At 47.5% G+C, this 20959-nt stretch overlaps 1 protein-coding gene across 1 annotated transcript in view; it reads left to right on the top strand.

The window, feature by feature from the left end:
• The window catches only part of LOC147100294 (uncharacterized), a 270850-nt gene that overhangs the window by 170353 nt on the left and 79538 nt on the right, over window positions 1-20959 (top strand). The window contains exons 26-34 of the mRNA XM_085968227.1: window positions 392-520; window positions 1894-2025; window positions 5273-5422; window positions 6671-6802; window positions 7730-7978; window positions 11727-11950; window positions 15539-15718; window positions 17056-17173; window positions 19776-19880. Of these exons, the coding sequence (XP_085824353.1) occupies window positions 392-520; window positions 1894-2025; window positions 5273-5422; window positions 6671-6802; window positions 7730-7978; window positions 11727-11950; window positions 15539-15718; window positions 17056-17173; window positions 19776-19880 (1419 nt within the window). The remainder of the gene's footprint in view (window positions 1-391; window positions 521-1893; window positions 2026-5272; window positions 5423-6670; window positions 6803-7729; window positions 7979-11726; window positions 11951-15538; window positions 15719-17055; window positions 17174-19775; window positions 19881-20959) is intronic.

The following is a 20959-nucleotide window of genomic DNA, read 5'->3' as shown; positions in this document are numbered from 1 at the left end:
GAATAGTGACTACACTTCAAAAGTAGCTGTAAAGCACTTGGATGTAAAAGGTGCCATATAAATGCAATTTCTTTCTTTTGTATATTTTGAGGGTATATACACACTTACGAGGATATTTTGCTTTCATAAGCCTTTCATGATTATCTCTGTTGTCGAATCTATAATTGGCTTTTAACATAGAACAACAGCATTGCACTTTTTGTAATTAAACTGCTCCCAAGAAAAATCAGTCAGCAAAATTAATAACTTAATGGAACCTTTATTTTTATTAGAAAGCAAAGTTCAAAGCCCGCCCTTTGACCCTGAGGCCCGCCCTTTGACCCTGAGGCCCGCCCTTTGACCCTGAGGCCCGCCCTTTGACTCTGAGATACTCTGTTTATTTTTTTACCAGGATATTACTGTCCAGTAGGATCTGCTGCTAAGAGATCTTGTCCAATTGGTACATACTCCTTTGACGCCAGGGCTACCAACCAAACAGCCTGCAAACCTTGTGAGCCAGGGCACTGGTGCCAGATTGAAGGTATGTGCAAATTTTCTAGTGATCTTGCTGTTTCTTCGGGTCAAAATCAGTAAGACTAAGAAAAATGATAGATTTATCCCCAGACCATACTTCGGTGCAGCAAGACACAAAGCCACAGAGTGATGGGACGACCTTCAGCTTGCCGAGATCCTGAGCTTAGCTCCGCTGCTGTGAAGAAGCACCCAGCAGAGGTCAGGTATTTTAACATAGGAGCAAAGACAGATCAGATGGAGAGCTGTCACTGGGCTGCTGTCCTGCACTTCCTGGTCAGTGCCTACATTGGCTTTACTAAATGGCCAAATAAAGTGCTGTTGTTCCATAGGATCCTATAAGAGCTTACAAGACATGAGAAGATTGGTTTGGCAAGGTATCTCCTGGAAGGCAATGTTTCTTCACCTTTAACAACAGCATTGTGTTACAGTGTATAGTGAAAGTTGAATGCCTCCATCTCTGGTGAAATTTCAAGGGATTTTGGGTTGGACATTGGTTATGCGTGCGCGAATTTTTCGGGTGCAAAACAAGCGGAACAATGACAAATTTAGCAGTAGGACGGCCCGCACCCAATCTGTGTGAGCGTACGGGCCACTGCTAAATACTTTGGGCCCAATTTGTAGACGTCCCGGGCGTCCCCCTGAAGCAGGCGTAAGGGCCCTTGCATGTGTTGACCCCTCTGGGAAGTTGGATCCCAATGATTTCCATTGGTGCCTGCTCCACTCAGGGTTCTTCAGCAGCCACTGCCACCAACAGGTAAGTTTAAATTTTTAAAACTGCTCCCCCCGACTTCACAGTCCTCTCGATCAGCCCCACCCCCACATTTGTTGCTCCAATATTGATCTTAGTAAAATGCACGAGCTGCCTGTGGAGGCCAAAATAATTCTCCCAGATCAGTTTTCCGCTGTATATAATGACACCACTATTCCTGGCAAGAAGGGTGATTGGGTAATTTCCCCGTCAATCTCGCCTGGAGACTGCACTGCTGTAAGTGACTGGGATTGATTTTACGCACATCATTTTGTATTGTGTAACTATCCTCCGCACGCTGGAGAAATAATCCTGCTTTAATTGGGAGAAGTTGCTGCAGTTTCGGTTCGAGTTCTGTTTGCTGCAGTTCGTAGCGACTCTTTTTAAATAGACTCTGTTTGCTGTAGTGAGCTGTTTAAACAGACCGTGTTTGCTGAGTAAATAGACACTGTTTGCTGTAATATAGTCTGTTTGCTGCCTTAAGTCCCGCCCCGCCTCCAACTCACTGGCTGGCACAGTGGTGTCAATAGACATTCTGGCAGTTTTATGGGTTTGGATGACCAGCAGTCCTGCCCTAGTTTGGCTACTGTAGACGCTGATGATGTTCACTTTCCTGTTTCCTATTTCCTTAGGGCTCTCAGATTACACACGCTACCCCTGTCCAGTTGCCCACTTTTGCCCGAAAGGAACAGGAACTATTGGCATCGAATACCTTCCCAAGCCATGTCCTCCGGGCACTTACAGAGATATCGAATTGGGAGCAGGTAAAATGCGGTCCCTCGTATCTTTTGAATGGCAATTTTGAGCGTGTGTTTCAGATTATGTGATGGTGCCATTTGATAAAGGAATTAGAGATGTTCATCCTGTACAGTTGTTATATATTTCCTAGGACCCTGAACTGAACTTATTCTTTCTGGTGACTTTAAACCCTTGTTGTTTCAGTGGTGAGACGCACCTGTACATTGTACTCCGCTAGATGACTGATTGATAATGTCACTGACGTAAGAAAACTACTAGGCACTTGGTCTAAGCGTTAAACAAAGCTTTAATCAACTGTTTTACAACATGGAGGTCTAGTTGTGTCCTTCACTAGTTCCTGTTAAGATGTCCTGCATAAGCTGGGCCCGTGCCCGAGTATTTATACTCTCCCTGGACAGCGCCACCCGCAGGCCGCTCAGTATTATTTCATAAGTCTTTCTTTCATGAATGACTGATTCATGTCAGCACCTCTGGCCACAACATCAAAGCAGAACGTTACTGGGAATGTGAATTCTGTTTCAGATACACCGGCATACTGGGCTAGTTTTCAATCGCCTAAGGGGGTCAGAGAGGAATTTTCCAGGTTTTTTTTCTCCTAAATGGCCTGGGTTTTTATCTGGTTTCTCGCCTCTAACCAGGAGATCACCTGGCTTCCGTGGAGCGGTGGGTGTCTGTATCGTGATGTGTAAGGCATCTCAATTCTATGGGACAGGCTGGATGGACCAGTTGGTCTTTTCCTGTGCTGTATGTTCATAGGTAGATATCAGCTCTGAGAATTGCGGAGCCAATGGGAGGGCACTGTAAGACGTGCGGAATTACCCCTCGCCCCGTCCAGCAGGTTGTAGAGTTCGGACTTGAGACTTATGAGGAATTACACCAGACACACGGGTTCTGACTTTAACCTTTTATTGTTCCTAAGACAGATTCAAAACCCCAACCACTGTTCGAGCAGTTCGCCAATAATGTTAGAGGAAATCATACATACAGCCACCCGCCGATGATCAGTCCAGCGTTGCTTGTAGGTCCTCGTGAGCGAAAAGACTGGCCAGGCCCCTCCTTCCCACTGCAGCCTGATCCTCGTAGGCGAGACGACTGGCCAAACCTCCTTCTTCCAACTGCAGTGCCGATATTCTTTAGCCGCTGTGTTTTATACAGTTTTCCTTGCCTTTTTGCAATAAATCAATCATTCGGCAAGGGTGAAATGTTCCTTTTAATGTTCAACATGAGCTGTTTTGAGCTGTCAAATGTTCACACACACACACACATCCTGTGTGGCTATCCATTAGTTGCCTTTATCAAAGCCCAAAATTGTTCATTTACTCCTATAGTTTACAAATGTGGCAGAAAACCACTTGGTTACAGTTCATGTGTTACGTCGTTGATGTAAGAAAACTACTAGGCACTTGGTCTAAGCGTTAAACAAAGCTTTAATCAGCTGTTTTACAACATGGAGATCTAGTTGTGTCCTTCACTAGTTCCTGTTAAAGAATGTCCTGAGCAAGCTGGGCCCATGCCCGAGTATTTATACTCTCCCTGGACAGCGCCACCAGCAGGCCGCCCAGTATTATTTCATAAGTCATTTCCACATGAATGACAAGATTCATGTCAGTCGTATTCTGCATTTCAAAACTTCAAAGGTTTGACTTCTCCCCTTTAGCCACCACGATGTCTGCAAATTCTAAGGGGGTTTGTTTCTCTCTGTTGTCTATGACTACCCCCTGCACTCACAACCATGCTTGCTGCCTTTTAGTAAAGCACATCAAAGCATGTCCCCTTTATCAGTGAAAGACTGTTACATTCACCAACTTTATTTCACTTTGAAAAAAACCTTTTGGCCTGGCAAAGCATTTCAATATATATCAAAATTAAGAATTATGTGTCTGTGTATGCCTCCAGTACCTCGTTTGCATCTGGCTGATGGACATCGGTGCCACTACAGGAACATCTGCTGCACTCGCTTGCCCCATACAGTGGTAAAACTGGTTCCTGCTCACCATGCGGTTTCCCAGCCCCGCCCCTCCCAAAACCCCATCGTTTCCCTCCCCCTCGGCTCCTTGTGGAAGGAGGCTGATCCAATAATTTAAAAAAAAAAAAAAATTTTTAAACCTTACTCTTTCTTCAGGGATCCGGGCCTCCCCACTTGCCTGGACCCCCCACCCTTCCCCCCAACCCCTGGGGAAGCCCACTGGCACCCATCAGGAGACCAGTACATTTCATCTCACTCGGCTTGCCAGCCGCCAGTGGGTCCCAACTGAGCTGGAGAAGACATGGGGCCAGAACTTCGGGTCCCCACGGGTGAGTACACACTGGGTACTCGTGCGTAGGCCCAACGAAAGTGCCGGTTTCGTGCATGCACTGCGCATGCGCGGGAAACCGGAACTTCCGTTCCCTTCGAGGAAGGGGTTCACAGGTCGAACGCGTGCACCGGAGAGGCAGCACGTATGCCTGGAACTTCCGTTTTTTTGCAGGTTTTTCCGGGAGGGTAAGTCTCCAGGAGCTGCGCTTGTAAAAAGCAGTCGCAAGGCCTGCTTTTAACAAGGCAAGTGGTGAATTAAGTTAATTAAAACATTTTTTCCACAGGTTTATTATTTTTAAATACTTTAAAGAAAGGTAAGTTTATTTTTTGCCCCGTTAGAAACTGCAATGAATTTTTTCAAAAATTTTAATTATTGTTTAAAAAGTTATTTTATGTAATTTATAGTTAATTTAAAAATGTGATTTTTTAAAAATTTATTTGAAGTTTTAGTGATGTTTTGGGGCCGAATTGTATTCATAGATTTGACAGGTCTTCCTGTCAAATCTATGAATAGAGATTCCCTGCTACCATTGGCTCTCCATGGCCCACGTGATCCCAGGGGACGCTTCGAACTAACTGCGCCCCTGGGATACGCAAGCACTGTGCGCCGGCAGTTGGAGGAGGCCCAGGATCGGATTCCCACGCGGGCCCACAGCTCAACAGCCGGCGCGCAAGGTAAGTGCAGGTCGGGGGCTTACACCCGCGGGACGCCTCCAACCCGAATTTCTGGGCCATGAGCTCCCACCCTCCAGAACTGCCCCTGATGTCATTGGGGCAGGTGGGTGTTCCGCCCCTTGCAAGACCGACCGGAATTCCCACAGATCCCTGCCGTTTTCCAGGCGGAGTTACAGCTGGGGTCTAACGCACCCCTCCGAGGAAATTCGGGCCATTCTGTTTAAACCTGTTTCTCGGATGTTCTTTGGTGCGGGGTTTAGAATAAAATTTACAATCCTGATGGGGTTTTTATTTTGCGCTAGGCATTCTCGATTGTTGGCCATGCCGAGCAGGAACTTATGGTCCTTTCTCAGGAATCACTAGCTGCATCCAGTGCGATCCTGGGAGGTTCTGTCCTGAAGGAACTCAAAACCAAACACACTGCCCAGCAGGTACTAAGCTTTTGAAGTGCTTTGTGTTTTCTGGTAAATTCATTTTTGGGACTATCCAACTTGGGATAAAAGGATAAATCCTGTGCTCCCAGCAGGAAATCGCACCTGAAGGCACCTTGAGTCAGAGTATCGGGACTACACTGTTGTAGCCCCATCTCTGATCCCTTCAAGTGGGGCTTCCCACTGGGAGCATGGGATTGGGGAATTTACCCCAAAACTTTGAGAGTGAATTTCCGTAAGGATTCTCCCACTTATCTGCTGTAACTTTGGCGGAAGATAAAAGAAAGACTTGCATTTCATGACCACTGGACGTCTCAAAGCGCTTTACAGCCAATGAAGTACTTTTGGAGTGTAGTCACTGTTGTAATGTGGGAAACACGGCAGCCAATTTGCGTACTGCAAGCAATGTGATAATGACCAGATAATCTGTTTTTGTTATGTTGGTTGAGGGATAAATATTGGTCAGGACACCAGGGATATCTCCCCTGCTCTTTCTCGAAATAGTGCCATGGGATCTTTTATGTCCACCTGAGAGAGCAGACGTCTCATCCAAAAGACAACACCTCCGACAGTGCAGCACTCCCTCAGCACTGCACTGGAGTGTCAGCCTAGCTTTTTGTGCTCAAGTCTCTAGAGCGGGTACTTGAACCCACAACTTTCTGACTCAGAGGCGAGTGCGCTACCCACTGAGCCACAGCTGACACAGTGAGCTGCGGAAACCCCTGGAAATAGCTGTTTTCCATGGCTATTCCTCTAAGGTTATGATGAACAAGCAGGAGAACCTCTGCGGAAACTCATCCCCATGTAATGTGGAAGTCTCCTCGCAATGCTTTGCTGACTACGGACATTCATGAAGGATTGGAAAAGAAGTATGGTTTATCCATCTAGCTCACTTCCCGTATTTGAACATTGGTAACAATGTGCAGAGATTTTCTCTATACTGTACCAACTGCTTAGTGAAGTTGTAAATCATTCTTTATAAATGGGTTTACAATTTTGAACGGATCACCCACCCTTTATAGAACCCGCCCGAATTTCATTTGACTGAAATTAATGGAAGGTGGAAATCTACCCCAGCGTGTCCCACCTTCTCTTGTCCTGTGATGCGTACATTTACGCGCTTGCCTACATGTATTTGGGCCAGAGGAGTTTGCACGTAACCCTAAACAAGCCATTCCTGTGGAACAATGTGTACGTAGAAGCTGAAATGATGGGAAGAGAATCTCCAAGCTCTGTTCTGTGTTCCAGGTTATTACTGCAGCATATCGGTGCCTCGTTTACCATGTCCAGCTGGTTATTACTGCCCAGAGGGGTCAGGGGCCCCGGTTGAGTGCCCAGTTGGCCATTACTGTCCTCAGGACATTGTTGTCAGCCACGAAGGCTCTAGATGGGGTAAGCATGTTGAAATAGCTATTGTCAGATATTCAGCATATTTCACATTAAATATGAACTATTTTAAACTAAACTGAAAAGAAACTCGAGATTAAATGGTGGGCTAGAGTCCACGATCAGATAGAATAGAATATACGTGGCCTGTGAAAAGCCTTAAAGGCCTTTACTCATTCCATACCTTATCATAAGGCTTCAGTAGGGTAGGCCAACACAAAGGAATGGTGAAAATGGAATGGCAGTTTAATCTATGGCTACATAACATGAACATACCTCTAATCTTCAAGGGTTTATTTCTAGAGGGATAGAATTGAAAAGTAGGGAAGTTATGCTAAACATATATCGAACATTGGTTAGACCACACTTAGATTACTGCGTGCAGTTCTGGTCGCCATATTTTAGAAAGGATATAGAGGCACTGGAGAGGTGGAGAGAAGATTTACAAGGATGATACCAGAAATGCGAGGGTATACATATCAGGAAAGGATGAACAGGCTGGATCTCTTTTCTCTTGAAAAGAGAAGGCTGAGGAGGTGACCTAATAGAGGTCTTTAAAATTATGAAAGGTTTTGATAGAGTGGACACAGAGAGAATGTTTCCACTTGTGGGGAAGAGCAAAACTAGAGGCCATCAATATAAGATAGTCACCAAGAAATCCAATAGGGAATTCAGAAGAAACTGGTGAGAATGTGGAACTCGCTACCACAGGGAGTGGTTGAAGCGAATAGTATAGATGCATTTAAGGGGAGGCTGGACAAGCATATGAGGAAGAAGGGAATAGAGGGTTACGCTGATAGATTTAGATGAGGAAAGACGGGAGGAGGCTCGAGTGGAGCATAAAGCCGGCATCGACTGGTTGGGCCGAATGGCCTGTTTCTGTGCCGTATCTCCTGTGTAATCTTAACTTCTTTTTATCAGTCATTGGTGCTATGAAGCCGGTGAAATGTCCACTGGGATACAGGGAGTATGATGGATCCAACAGAAGCACCTTCAACAACACTTGCGAGCCATGCCCTGCTGGTTACTATGGGAACCACGATGGTCGTCGGGTCTGCCTGGAATGCCGGGCAGGGGTGGTCTGCCTTCAAGGAGCCACCACCACTGACCCACCATCTAACATCACAGGCTATGGGATTACAGCAGCCAGATCTTACATCTGTCCAAAAGGTACGTGTGCTTGGAGATCAATACCTTTTTTCAACTGAGCGGTTGGTGTCTGACCGAGGGTCAGGTTCAACAACACAAATTGTAGGCATTTTAAATTATATTTTTACATTATAGCTATTTATAGATTTAAGCTAATTGTGCAATTTAATTCCTGTCATTCCGGTGATGAACTAGAAACATAGGGATATACGGAACCGGGAGACACCCCAATCAACTGGTTCCAAAGTTTGAAAAATAGCTCAATCCCGCCTGATCCTCAGTCGTTTTCTCTGCCAAATATTTTTCCCGTTGCCTCGTGGATTTGCCAACGCAGTGTGTCTCCACTGTCTCCCCAGGGAGTCTGTCCTGCACATTGACCACACACGGTGAAGTAATTAAATAGAAAAGGGTAGATTTTGCCAGTCCTGTACCCAGGTGTACTGGAACGCCTTGTTAAAGCGAATCCAGGAAATTCAGGTGGGGAGGAGTGTACGCCCATGAGGAAACTTGGCCAATTTCCTGCCTATCGAAATTCCTGGATGCAAAATCAGATGGGCCCCTTTATGGACATGTGGTCCTCCCGCCTGATTTTCCTGTGCACACTGTGCTCAGGTGATCCAGTATGGTTCTTTTTATTCGTTCATGGGATGTGGGCGTCGCTGGCAAGGCCAGCATTTATTGCCCATCCCTAGTTGCCCTCGAGAAGGTGGTGGTGAGCCGTCTTCTTGAACTGCTGCAGTCCGTGTGGTGAAGGTGCTCCCACAGTGCTGTTAGGGAGGGAGTTCCAGGATTTTGACCCAGCCACGATGAAGGAACGGCGATATATTTCCAAGTCAGGATGGTGTGTGACTTGAAGGGGAACTTGGAGGTGGTGGTGTTCCCATGCGCCTGCTGCCCTTGTCCTTCTAGGTGGAAGAGGTCGCGGGTTTAGGAGATGCTGCTGAAAAAGCCTTGACGAGTTGCTGCAGTGCATCTTGTAGATGGTACACACTGCAGCCACGGTGGTGGAGGGAGTGAATGTTTAAGGTGGTGGATGGGGTGACAATCAAGCAGGCTGCTTTGTCCTGGATGGTGTCGAGCTACTTGAGTGTTGTTGGAGCTGCACTCACCCAGGCAAGTGGAGAGTATTCCATCACACTCCTGACTTGTGCCTTGTAGGTGGTGGAAAGGCTTTGGGGAGTCAGGAGGTGGTTCGGCACATTGCCAGGAAAATCTACCCCTAGAATCTCTAATCTAAATCCAAAAGTCTCCAAGATCCTGCTATAGGGAAGGGTTGACACTCATATTATTTATGCATTTCTGTTTTCAGTCCCTGTGTGATCTGTACAGGAGGAGAAATGTTGACAAATACACTTCAGTCTAGGTGCAGGAGGTCTGGCCAAACCATCACTCTGCAATTGGTCTGTGCAGTTGTGAAAGAAAGTAGAGAAAGGAAATTCATAGGTGCATGGAAATAGATAGAATCATTGAAATTTTAGCACCCCGAAAAGATTAACACATAAATGCAATAGCAACGCCCCAAGCAGGAGGCGGGGCGCTACTGGAAGCGCTCCACCTCCTTCTTGGGGCGCTACTACTCAATGTCGTGGCGCTACTTGCAGCCGCGCCACGCGTGTCAGCACGTAACGCCATGTAATTCCAGGCCTCCTCCCCTGATTAAAGGGGAGGGGCCTAGTGCTGCACGCACTGGGGACCTGCCGGACCACCGGAGAGCGGGGTACCGTGAAAGCAGCCTGGCACTCAAGAGGAGCACCGGGCTGAGCGATCGCGTCCGGCACCCCGCATACAAACGTTAAAGATGGGCAGGTACTGGCAGTCGGCCAAAATGAAAATGGCCGCCTGACACCGGCCCTTTAAGTAGCGTCGCCACCCGCTACTGCCCCCTGATCCTGTCGGTCCCATCGCCCGGTGGTAGGTCAGGGGGCACAAGGGAAGATTGCGGCCGGGGCGCTGCGCGTGGCGATGACGTCATCATCGCCGGTGGTGCGGCGGAGCGGGTCACTACTGGCTGCTGCCGCCGCTACCCTCCCGCTAAATTTCACGGGAGGCGTTGGCGGCCCCGGGCGCTAGGGCATCTGCGCCCCGTTGGGCACTAACAAGAGGTGCAAAAGCAACCCAATTTCTCCCCCTTGCTGTCTAGGTGCACATCAGAGGAATAGGCGGTTGGGTGAAGAACCAGAGGGCTGCCCGTGCCTGAGGACCTGTACCCCAATAGTTGTCAACTTTCAACAGAGAAGGGGAGAAAATGGTTGGGGGGGGATAAACAGAAGCTTCACTATAACATGCAATATCATTACAGCTGAAAACAATGGTCTACAGTACTGCGCCTCACTAAGGTGGAGTGTGTTATTGTAATATACACTAACATATACGCATGGGTTCAGCATTCATTACTCATTCTGAAATAAGAAATTCTTCCAGAGTAAGCAGTACCTTTGGGTGCCAAGTCAGAAAGAGCTCCATTCTTTGGGACTGTCACTCTTGACCTTAATGTCATTTTAATCTCAGTTTACAGGGATTCACACAACTAATTGAGCATTGGTGGATCAGAAGTAGAATTCACTCTTTTTACGCGGGAGTCCCGGGTTCGATTCCTGGCCAATGCAAAGTTTAAGTTCACACTGAAATATTTTGGTAAGCTTCAGAAGTTTCATGAAACGCGCTACAAAATAAACAATTTTTGGGCAGCACGGTGGCATAGTGGTTAGCACTGTTGCCTCACAGCGCCAGGGACCCGGGTTCGAATCTGGCCTCGGGTGACTGTCTGTGTGGAGTTTGCACATTCTCCCCGTGTTTGCGTGGGTTTCCTCTGGGTGCTCCGGTTTCCTCCCACAGTCCAAAGATGTGCGGGTTAGGTTGATTGGCTATGATAAATTGACCCTTAGTGTTAGGGGGATTAAATACGTGGGGTTACAGGGATAGGGTGGGATATGTGTTGGTGTAGGGGTTACGGGGATCGGGTGGGATATGTGTCGGTGCAGGCTCGATGGGCCGAAATGGCCTCTATCTGCACTGTGGGGTTTCTGTGATTCTGTGAATTGTAGGTTACGATGTTCAGTTTGCAGGAAGAAGGAAAGACTTGCATTTAAATAGCGCCTTTCATGACCTCAGGACGTCCCAAAGTGCTTTGCAGCCAATGAAGCACTTTTTCAAGTGCAGTCACTGTTGTAATGTGGGAAACGCAGCAGCCAATTTACATACAGCAAGCTCCCACAAACAGCAACGTGATAATGACCAGATAATCTGTTTTTTAGTGATGTTGGTTGAGAGATAAATATTGGACACAGCGCCAGGGATAACTCCCCTGGTCTTCATCGAAATGGTGCCCTGGGTAATTTTACATCCACCTGAGAGAGCAGACGGGGCTTCGGCTTAACGTCTCAGCCGAAAGACGGCACCTCCGACAGTGCGGCACTCCCTCAGTGCTGCACTGGGTGTGTCAGCCTGGATTATGTGCTCTAGTCTCTGGAGTGGGATTTGAACCCACAGACCTTCGTGACTCAGAGGTGAGAGTGCTACCCACTGAGCCATGCAGGCTTAGCGAGGCCACAGCTTACTAACATCCTTAGGGCGGATTTAATATCTGCTGTCCTGTTACTTTCCTATTCCTCTCCATATTGTTTTTTCCCATTGCGGACAGAATGAGTACTGAAAGGAGGCACTTTAGTTACAGTTTTCTAGGAATAGGCCATTCAGGATCTGCTGGGGAACAAGAATTGCCAGAATGGATAACTCATCGAAAGAACACCTTCTTCACAATTGTTTGCAGGTCACTACTGCCCGAGAGTGAGCGCCGAGCCAATCCCTTGCCCTAAAGGTACTTACAATCCAAGTGAAAGAGCACTGAGTGCCGACAGCTGCCTGAAGTGTCCCACCAGCTACTTCAACCATTTAACAGGTCAAGCAGCCTGCTTCTCCTGTGGTTCGCAGGCCGTGCAGCCTGACGAAGGGCGGGACACTTGCATCTGCCTTCAGAATGGGCAAACCTTCCAGGTGAGAATATCAGTGTTCTTATTTTAAAATCATTTCACGTTTTCGCTGATGCCACGAATAAATACTGTAGCCTCGTGCTGTTTAGTGGTTTCCAGCAAGTGCCATTTGCATTGTAGGAGGTTTGCTCAATATCCATCTATCAATGAATCTATCGATATTAATGGCCAATTTTAACCATCCCCATCCCTGGTTCACACCGTGTTCCCGACGTGGTATAGCCCCCCCCTGCCACCCAACCCTTTTTTTACTCGCCTGAATACTTATTCTTAGGCAGTCCCTCGGAACCGAAGATGACTTACTTCCACATTAATACAGACATATGATGGCCACCCGCCCCAGAGGAGCGGGGGCCTAATCTAAATGGCAGTGTCATGTCCCGGTGACGTCATGGCGACGAACATTCCATTTTAACCGCAGGTCCGACTAAGGCCCACAGAGCCTCCAACCGCACCGGCGAAAGCTGGCAGCAGCAAGGGTCCAGACCACGGGAGGCCCATGTAAGCGGTCTGTTTTAAATTTAAAATAACAACAGAAAATGCTTCGTCTGACGAAGGGTCCCAGACCTGAAACATTGACTCTGTTTCTCTCTCCACGGATGCTCCCTGACCTGCTGAGTGTCTCCAGCATTTTCTGTTGTTATTTCAGATATCCAGCATCCACAGTATTTTGCTATTGTATTACTGTTTCAAATTTTAAGGGGGAGAAATTCGGTATCGCCCCGTTGGGGCGCAATTATCGTCCGGGCGCAAAGAGTAGCGCCTGGCGCTAATTACCGCCTCCGACCGCAAACTTAGCTTCTATCACCCCTAGAGGTGATTGGAGCGCTAAATCAGGCGCTACACACCTCTCTTAAGGCGCTAATGCCGAGGAGCGAGGCGCTACCTCAGAGCACTGATGAAGCTCATGTGATGTCAGTCAGCAATGGAACACAGACACAATGGCGCCAGCCAGTTCTTAAAGGGGGGGGTCGATCTTGCTCTCCATCCACATCCTGCTCATTGCAGCCTTGAATCTCGGCCTGGAGAGACCTGTACATCAATTCTGCTGGAAAGAACAATGGAGAGGCCCAGGGAAAGAGCTCAGAGTGTAGCCCCCATAGTCTCTTCTAATTCGATGCAAGGAAGGTCAAATCAAAATGAACCTGCAAAGTGCTGCTCAGTACCCAAAACTCCTTCACACAGCATTGAATCTCTCCAGAAGTCTCTCTCTCTCAGAATGCGTGGTGCAAAAATGTCGCCGACAAAAAAAGGCAGGAAACGGTCACCTTTAAATAGCGCTCCCCCTGTCCCTTCCCGACTGCAAAACGCTCCCCTCAACCTGTCGTTGCTAGCGGCAGGCAGTAAGGCAGAGGGCGCCACTCAATATCCGGTCCGGGGCGTTGCGCACTCGACTGACATCACGATCTGCCGGTGCAGGAAATCGTGGCGGTAGTGTTTAGCGCCGCCGCAAAATGTCTGGTCAATTTCGCGAGCTGCGCAAACATCGCCGCCCCTGGGCGCTAGTTGCTTTGCACCCCATTAGCGCCCTAATGGGAGGCGCAAAGCAACCGAATTTTCCCCTCACAAAGGTTTATAAAGGAGTCAGCCACCTTGGGCCTCCTCTGCCCCAGGTTTTCCCCAATCATATACTTGCTGACAATCCCACTCCACCACCCGCCCCCCCCCCCCCCCCCACCCCCATACTCCTTTTGTACCCATCAGTCCTTCGGCTCTGGTCTTTTGTACATCTCCTCTCCGAGCAGTCAAGCATTGATTGAGGAGCCTTCAGCTGCCTTGCCCCAACCCTCTAAGTTCCTCCTTTCTCTCCTTCACTCTTTGGTTTTAAAATCTTGTTAAAACCAATGTTTTTGACCGAGCGTTTGGTCACCTCTCCCACCGTGGCACAGTCTCTGCTCCTTTTTCCCTCTCTGAAGAGCTTTGGGACATGTTCCTGCCTTAACGGTGCTGTTGCCATACAGGGAGGATGTGTTTTATGTACATATATATAATTTAAGTGTTGAATCTTTCTTAGCCCAGTGACTCTCATTGTACATGTGCTGTGAGACATCGAATGGTATCTGAAGGAACAAGAGAATGCGTCAGACAGCTGTACGATATCTGCCGAGACGGGACCAGCAGAAATCAGGATGGAGCCTGTCTCTCAATCGATGAGTGGGTGGAATATTGTTCACTGAAGGTCTGTATTAAAGAAAGAACTTTATCTTTATCTAGCGTCTTTCACAACCGTAGGACATCCCTAATGCTTCAGAGCCACGAAAGTACTTTTAGAAATGCAGTCACTGTTGTAATATAGGGAAATGCAGAAACCAATTTGTGAACAGCAATCAGCTAAATGACCAGATAAATTGTATTTGGTGTTGTTGAGGGATAAATGTTGGCCAGGACAGTTCCACTGTCCTTAATTGAATAGCGCCATGCAATCTTTAACATCCACCCGAGAGCGCAGACGGGGCCTCGGTTTAACATCTCATCGGAAAGACGGCACCTCCGACAGCACAGCACTCCAATGTCAGTCTAGCTTATGGGCTCAAGTTTCTAGAGTGGGGCTTGGACCCACGACCTTCTGACTCAGAGACAGAAGCTCTACCACTGAGCCAAGGCTAGTAATTATTGCACAGTCTAGTAATGGTGCTTATACATTAACAGGAGGATCTGTAAAAGAGGGCAGCTTTCAATCAGAGTAGAGATTACTTCTTTATACCTTCTTAGTTCTCATCAGCTTCGCTCATAACTATCAGGCCATCATTGGTGGAATTAATCAATCATGCAGTTTTGGGTCTAATGGGGCCCTTTAGTGGCTGTCCGTGTAATGTCCTTTTGATGTCTGGCCTGACTAAGCCAATGAGGGTACAACAGTGATCACCGCCCATTAGTGTCAATGTTCCCTCCATTTTTTGCCATGTCTAAGCTTTCTTCCCATGGCCTGCACCACTTCTAAACTAATGCAGCAGTGTTAAAAATAGCAAATTCCAGCAAAATCACAAGGGAGATGAAAGCGCCCGTTGGCAGGGTAGCTTGTATTTTTAGACAGTGGGACGCTCGTTCACAGCATCTCTACGTTTATTTTTTATTCATTACTGGGATGTGGGCATCGCTGGCAAGGCCAGCATTTATTGCCCATCCCTAGTTGCCCTTGAGAAGGTGGGGGTGAGCCACTTTCTTGAACCGCTGCAGTCCGTGTGGTGAAGGTGCTCCCACAGTGCTGTTAGGGAGGGAGTTCCTGGATTTTGACCCAGCGACAATGAAGAAACAGCCGATATATTTCCAAGTCAGGATGGTGTGTGACTAGAAGGGGAACTTGTAGGTGATGGTGTTCCCATGCACCTGCTGCCCTGGAACTTCTAGGAAGCAGTCATTACACTTCAAAGTAATTAATTGAGATATTTTTCAGAAAATGTAGAAAGGCACTGCATAGAGTCTATTTTGCACAATGTTGCATGAGGCCTGGGCAGTTGCTATATTTGAACCAAACCTCCAAAAATATTTGAGTATTGAACAGTTCCACTAGCGATTAGGTTTTTATTTAATATGCCGTGCTGGTTTAACCGTTCTGAGAATGTTACTAACTGAATGTTTGGTTGCTTTGCAGGTTTGCGCTTCCCCTGCAGATTACCAGGGCTTCGATGCAGTTCTGGGCCTGTGTCTCTGTCAGGCAGAAGATTTGGACTCTGTGTGCAATCAGGAGTGCCGACAGCTCCAGCGCAGCACACTGCAGATTCTCTGCAAAGGAGGAGCACAGTTTCGCATTACGTGCAGAAATGGTTTGCAGGTAATAACAGAGTAATTGAAAGGAAAGGGCTTCCTTCGTGGCTCAGTTGGTAACTGTAGCACCTCTGGACAAGGGAGGGGAAAAGTCAACCAGGGTTCCCCTCTTGGGGATAGATTTTCCTCTTCACTGCCTGGGCAGTAACCTACCAGAGCAGGTCGCTCGCCCATTGCAGAACCTGCCAGATTTTCACTCCATTCCTTTCAAACGCTTAGGGCTGGATTTTGTCAATGGGGAGCTTTTGGAGGCGGGACTCCCACTTTTTGGGTTGTAGTCCCGCCTCCATCGACTTGTGGCCAACCCATGCTATTTTCCCTTGATTGACCTTGTTAAGCCCACCCAGTGGGCTCAGCAGGCCAATTAAGGGACACCTGGTTACTGGTGATGTCAGCGATTGACATTTCACTTTTGACAGATGAAAAATCAGTGTTTGAGAGCTCTGTGAAGCTGTCAAACACTGACAATCTGTCTTCTAACTTGAGTCCTTCTACTCAGACTCAGTTAGAGATCTCTCCAGACCAGAAAGCAGAAGCTGCAGCTTTTGACAGTTCAGCGGCCATTCTGCTTTCTGTGCCGGTGAGCTGAGGGACTCCCGAGAACTGAAGGAAGGAAGCCTGCAGGAGAAAGTAAAGGTAAGTAAAACTTATTAAAACACTTTACACTTACCTCACACACTTACCTCTGCACACATGCACCGATCACTCACCTGCACAACGGACATCTCGACCCCTCCAATCCCTGCAGACCGACAGTCCGCCTCGCTAATTTGCCGTGGTTCGGAGTCGTCGGACAGCCCACACTTCAGGGCTAAAAATAGGGATTAGGCAAAAAACTGCTTGTTAATTACCTGATAACAAGCAGTTAATTGGCACTAATCCCCTTCCTGCCTCGGGGAGGTGGCTCCCAGCACAGGTCGGGTACCCGCCTCCTGGGACATTGGCACGGAGGCGGGTTGGGGGTGGGATGGGTTCCTGCCCCCCGATTCTGCAATTTTCCCACCACTCCCACCTCCAAACCCGCCTCCTCGGGGCTGGGAAAATCGAGCTCTTAATCTCCATTGGGTGATTCCCTGCTACACAGTGAGCCTAATGGACATCAAGCAAGGACAGGATTGGGCTCAGTTCTGATGCCCCCACAGCCTGATGGTTCAGTTCCCACCACTTATAGTGGGAGCGTTGGTGTTGAGGTGATTTGCATGCTATAATCCTGTCAGGGATGTGAGCACAGAGAGGAGTTAAAAGCGTGGAACTATTTCAGTACGCGGTTACCCGAGTGAAGAAGGTCCTTGTGGTGAGCTCAAGCCCGGTCATCTTTATTCTGAATTAAATTTGTCTCCGCAGGTTGAGGTGCCTTTGGACCACATTGGAAGAGTCCTGAACAGCAGAAACGCCATCGAGGAAAGCCAGTGTCCCCCGCAATATGGCTTCACTCAGCCAGTGCACTTAGTGGAAACCTCTGGTGAGACCTTATTGCCTATTCTCGTATCTCATTGTAGAAGAAAAGCCATCGGATTCTCTCAAATCTCGGCTTTCAAGATAGAGAAATAAATAAATTTGATTCTCTTTATTGTGCACTAATCAGACCATGTATCCTCATGAACACAAACATATGTGACGTAAGAAAACTACTCGGCACCTGGTCTGAGTATTAAACAAGGCTTTAATCAACTGTTTTTCAACATGGAGATCTAGTTGTCCTTTACAAGTTCCTGTTAAAGAATGTCCTGAGCAAGCTGGGCCCATGCCTGAGTATTTATACTCTCCCTGGACAGCACCACCAGCAGGCCGCTCAGTATTACTTCATAAGTCATTTCCACATGAATGACAAGATTCATGTCAATATGCGCAAAGCTCTGACCTGCTCCAGTGAGCAATATTGCAATAGTCTTTATTTACTGAGGGGGGAGCAATTAATGTTTATAGGTAATGAGGTGACGTGTCTTTGCAGTTGTGTTGGGTGTTGCACATGGGAGGGGTGAACACACATGGTCCCTGCTGAGGTAAGTCAACCCTCCTCTACGCAAGTTAATTTTTTGTTAAACTTTCAAAAGAGAAGAGGTTGGTTATGACACAGTGGCGCAAACATTAGGCACAATGACCTAGAAATTGGACCATGTAGTGCTTGTTTTCCGGGTGGAAAACGAGTGGCAAAAGGGCCAATTTCATGGGGCTATGTCCCATGCCACAAAGATGCCTGAAATACGTTGGGCCCCATATACAGGAAACTCTTTGGTATCCGGCACCGACGGGCCCGGCGTGTTGCCGGTTGATCAAAAATTCCGGATGACGGAGAGGGTTATCTACCGAAGCTATTTTTAACAAAGAAAAATTAAAAAATCAAGAGATGTGCAGTATACAGTAATTGGGTACTCACCTACAGAATGTTGTGTTAAATGGATGGTGGAAGATGCTTGATTAAGTACAGTACTGCCAGTTGAGGGTAATCCATAACTCTTTAATTACTTAACAGTAAAACAAAACTTATACAGTAAATGACTGTATACAGTACTGTAGTTGACTGTACACTTATTCCAATTCCTTTTGCTTGGACCAACTTTTGGGAATTCCATAATGCAAGATGGGGGAGATAATTCACGATAAAGATGGAGAGACACACAGAAAAATGGCAGATGGGAAGAGACTACCGGCAGCGCGGGAGAATCAGACTCCTGTTACTGAAGTGTTCGGACTTCCGACAGTGCCAAGAAGCCGAGTAGTGGCAGTTTGGAGAACTACCCCCACTGACTAACTCGGCCACCATGGGAGACTCGGACTCAGACTCAGCAACATTGCCGGTTATTGAGGTGTTGTTTTCGGAGTGAGATTTTGCCGGTTAATAGAGAATTCCGGATATTTAGGTGCCATTTAAACGAGAGTTTCCTGTAATGGGTCAGGCATCCCTGGTGGCCACCTAAAACAGGCGTTAGGCCCCTCATTAACATATGCAGGACCCCTTCCCAAAATAAGGCTGCCCATAACCAGGTCGACAAAGGGACCACTGGAGGCCGGTACCAAAAAAGGTAAATTTCTTCAAAGATTCTTACCTGAATGTAGAGCCAGGAGGAGCATATATGCTTCTCCTGGCTCCACAGCAGTCCAAAGACCATTGCCAGCCATTACTCAGCTCCTCCTGATTGCCCCCCACCCCCCCAGCCAGGACCTACCTAAGGGCCACTAATTTAAATGAGGCTGGAGGCCCAATTTTGATCAGGCCTTGGGCCTACCTTTTGCGACTCGGGGATTGTTTCCTGTGCCCAGTTCGTGCTGACGGCCCGGCTCTCTACGAGTTCTACCCCACTGTATTACATGCTTTATGATGCCTACATCCATTCCATTTCATTCAGTAAATTCTTCGCCCTGTTTTCTAATTGATGCAGTCAGGAGGTCGAGACAGTGGGATGTGAGCTACGACCGTGTGCTTGAGGAGGATGGTGTAGTGAACAGCATGCACAATATCATTGTTTAAACAAGAAGCAGACCTTTACTGACCTCAGATGCCCTTAATGAGGGGAAGTCCTGCTACAACGCTACAGGGCGTTGGTGAGACCACTACCTGGAGTACTGCGTACAGTTTTGGTCTCCTTATTTAAGGAGGGATGTACTTGCATTGGAGGCAGTTCAGAGAAGGTTCACGAGGCTGATTCCTGAGATGAAGGGGTTGTCTTATGAAGAAAGGTTGAGCAGGTTGGGCCTATACTCGTGAATCTGTGGGATTCTCTTCCCCTGAGAGACATGGAGGCTGGGTCATTGAATATATTTAAGGTGGAGATAGACAGATTTTTGAACGATAAGGGACTGAAAGGTTATGGGGAGCGGGCAGGGAAGTGGAATTGAGGCCAAGATCAGATCAGCCATGATCTTATTGAATGGCGGAGCAGGCTCGAGGGGCCAAATGACCTACACCTGCTCCTATTTCTTATGTTCTTATGTTTATGGGAAATATCAAGTCCTAAAATGTATTGCTGATGCTTAGTTTTGTCAATCATGCATTTTACAAACTTGTGAATCTAGACGCACAGGGAGATAGAAAACGATATCAGTGCTTAATCATGTTTTTGCAGAAAAAGGTTTCCTGGGAGTGTATGATCCAGATCCCAAGAAGTTAAAGAGCTTGCTGGAAATGAACTTGGCTCAACATCCAATATTAGTCTCAAATGTATCTCCGGGTAATTATACATTACTTGACTCTACTATACCCTACACTTGTACATCTCCTGCTGCGGCCTCATTATACTCAACCAGTGTCATTCATTTAACCTGGGCTAGTCCATGTTGTGTCACAAACAGTGAATTTCTCTGAAGCGCACTTATTCTTATTTGGTGTGAGGAGCCACGTTGAGTTTATTCTTTTTTTTATTCATTAAATGTGGGCGTCGCTGGCCAGTCCAGCATTTATTGCCCATCCCTAATTGCCCTCGAGAAGTTGGTGGTGAGCCGCCTTCTTGAATACAACTGAGTGGCTTGCTCGGCCATTTCAGAGGGGCAATTAAGAGGCAGCTACATTGCTGTGGGTCTGGAGTCACGTATAGGCCAGACCGGGTAAGGGCGGCAGATTTCCTTCCCTAAAAAACATTAGTGAACCAGCTGGGTTTTTACGACAATCCTGTAGTTTCATGGTCACCAATACTGATACTAGCTTTTGATTCCAGATTTATTTAATTAAATGAATTTAAATTCCCCACGATTTGAACTCATGGGGGAAAAATTGTGAATCCCTATTTTGGGGCGCTAATATCGGCCGGGCACAAAGTTTAGCGCCCGGCGCTAATTATCACCTCCGACTGCAAAACTCGCCTCTATCGCCCCTGGAGGTGATTGGAGCGCTAAATCAGGCGCTACACACCTCTCTTAAGGCGCTAATGTCGGGGAGCGAGGCGCTACCTCAGAACACTACTGAAGCTCAGGCGATGTCCGTTACCATGGAAGCCAGACAGACTGGCGCCAGACAGACTGGCGCCGTCCAGTTCTTAAAGGGGAGGGGCCATCTTGCTGGCTAGCCACTCCCTGCTCATTGCAGCCTTGAATCTCAGCCTGGAGAGACCTCGAAAGCAATTGTGTTGGAAGCACTAATGGATAGGCCCAGGGAAAGAGCTCGGCACTTAAGAACCTCAACAGTGGTGCTGAGGGCCAAAGCTCCTTAGGGCAGCGTTAAATCTCTCCAGACGTCTCTCTCCCTCTCAACCTGCATGTACCAAAAATATTGCCGACAAGAAAAAGCAGGATGTGCCCGCCTTTAAATAGCGCT

The sequence above is a fragment of the Somniosus microcephalus genome, chromosome 26 (genome assembly GCF_052327205.1).
Source record: "Somniosus microcephalus isolate GS21.2 chromosome 26, FLI_Smic_1.0, whole genome shotgun sequence".
NCBI classification, from domain to species: Eukaryota; Metazoa; Chordata; class Chondrichthyes; order Squaliformes; family Somniosidae; genus Somniosus; species Somniosus microcephalus.
The sequence above is the reverse complement of the archived record's forward strand: the minus strand, read 5'-3'. Positions and strand labels throughout refer to the sequence as shown.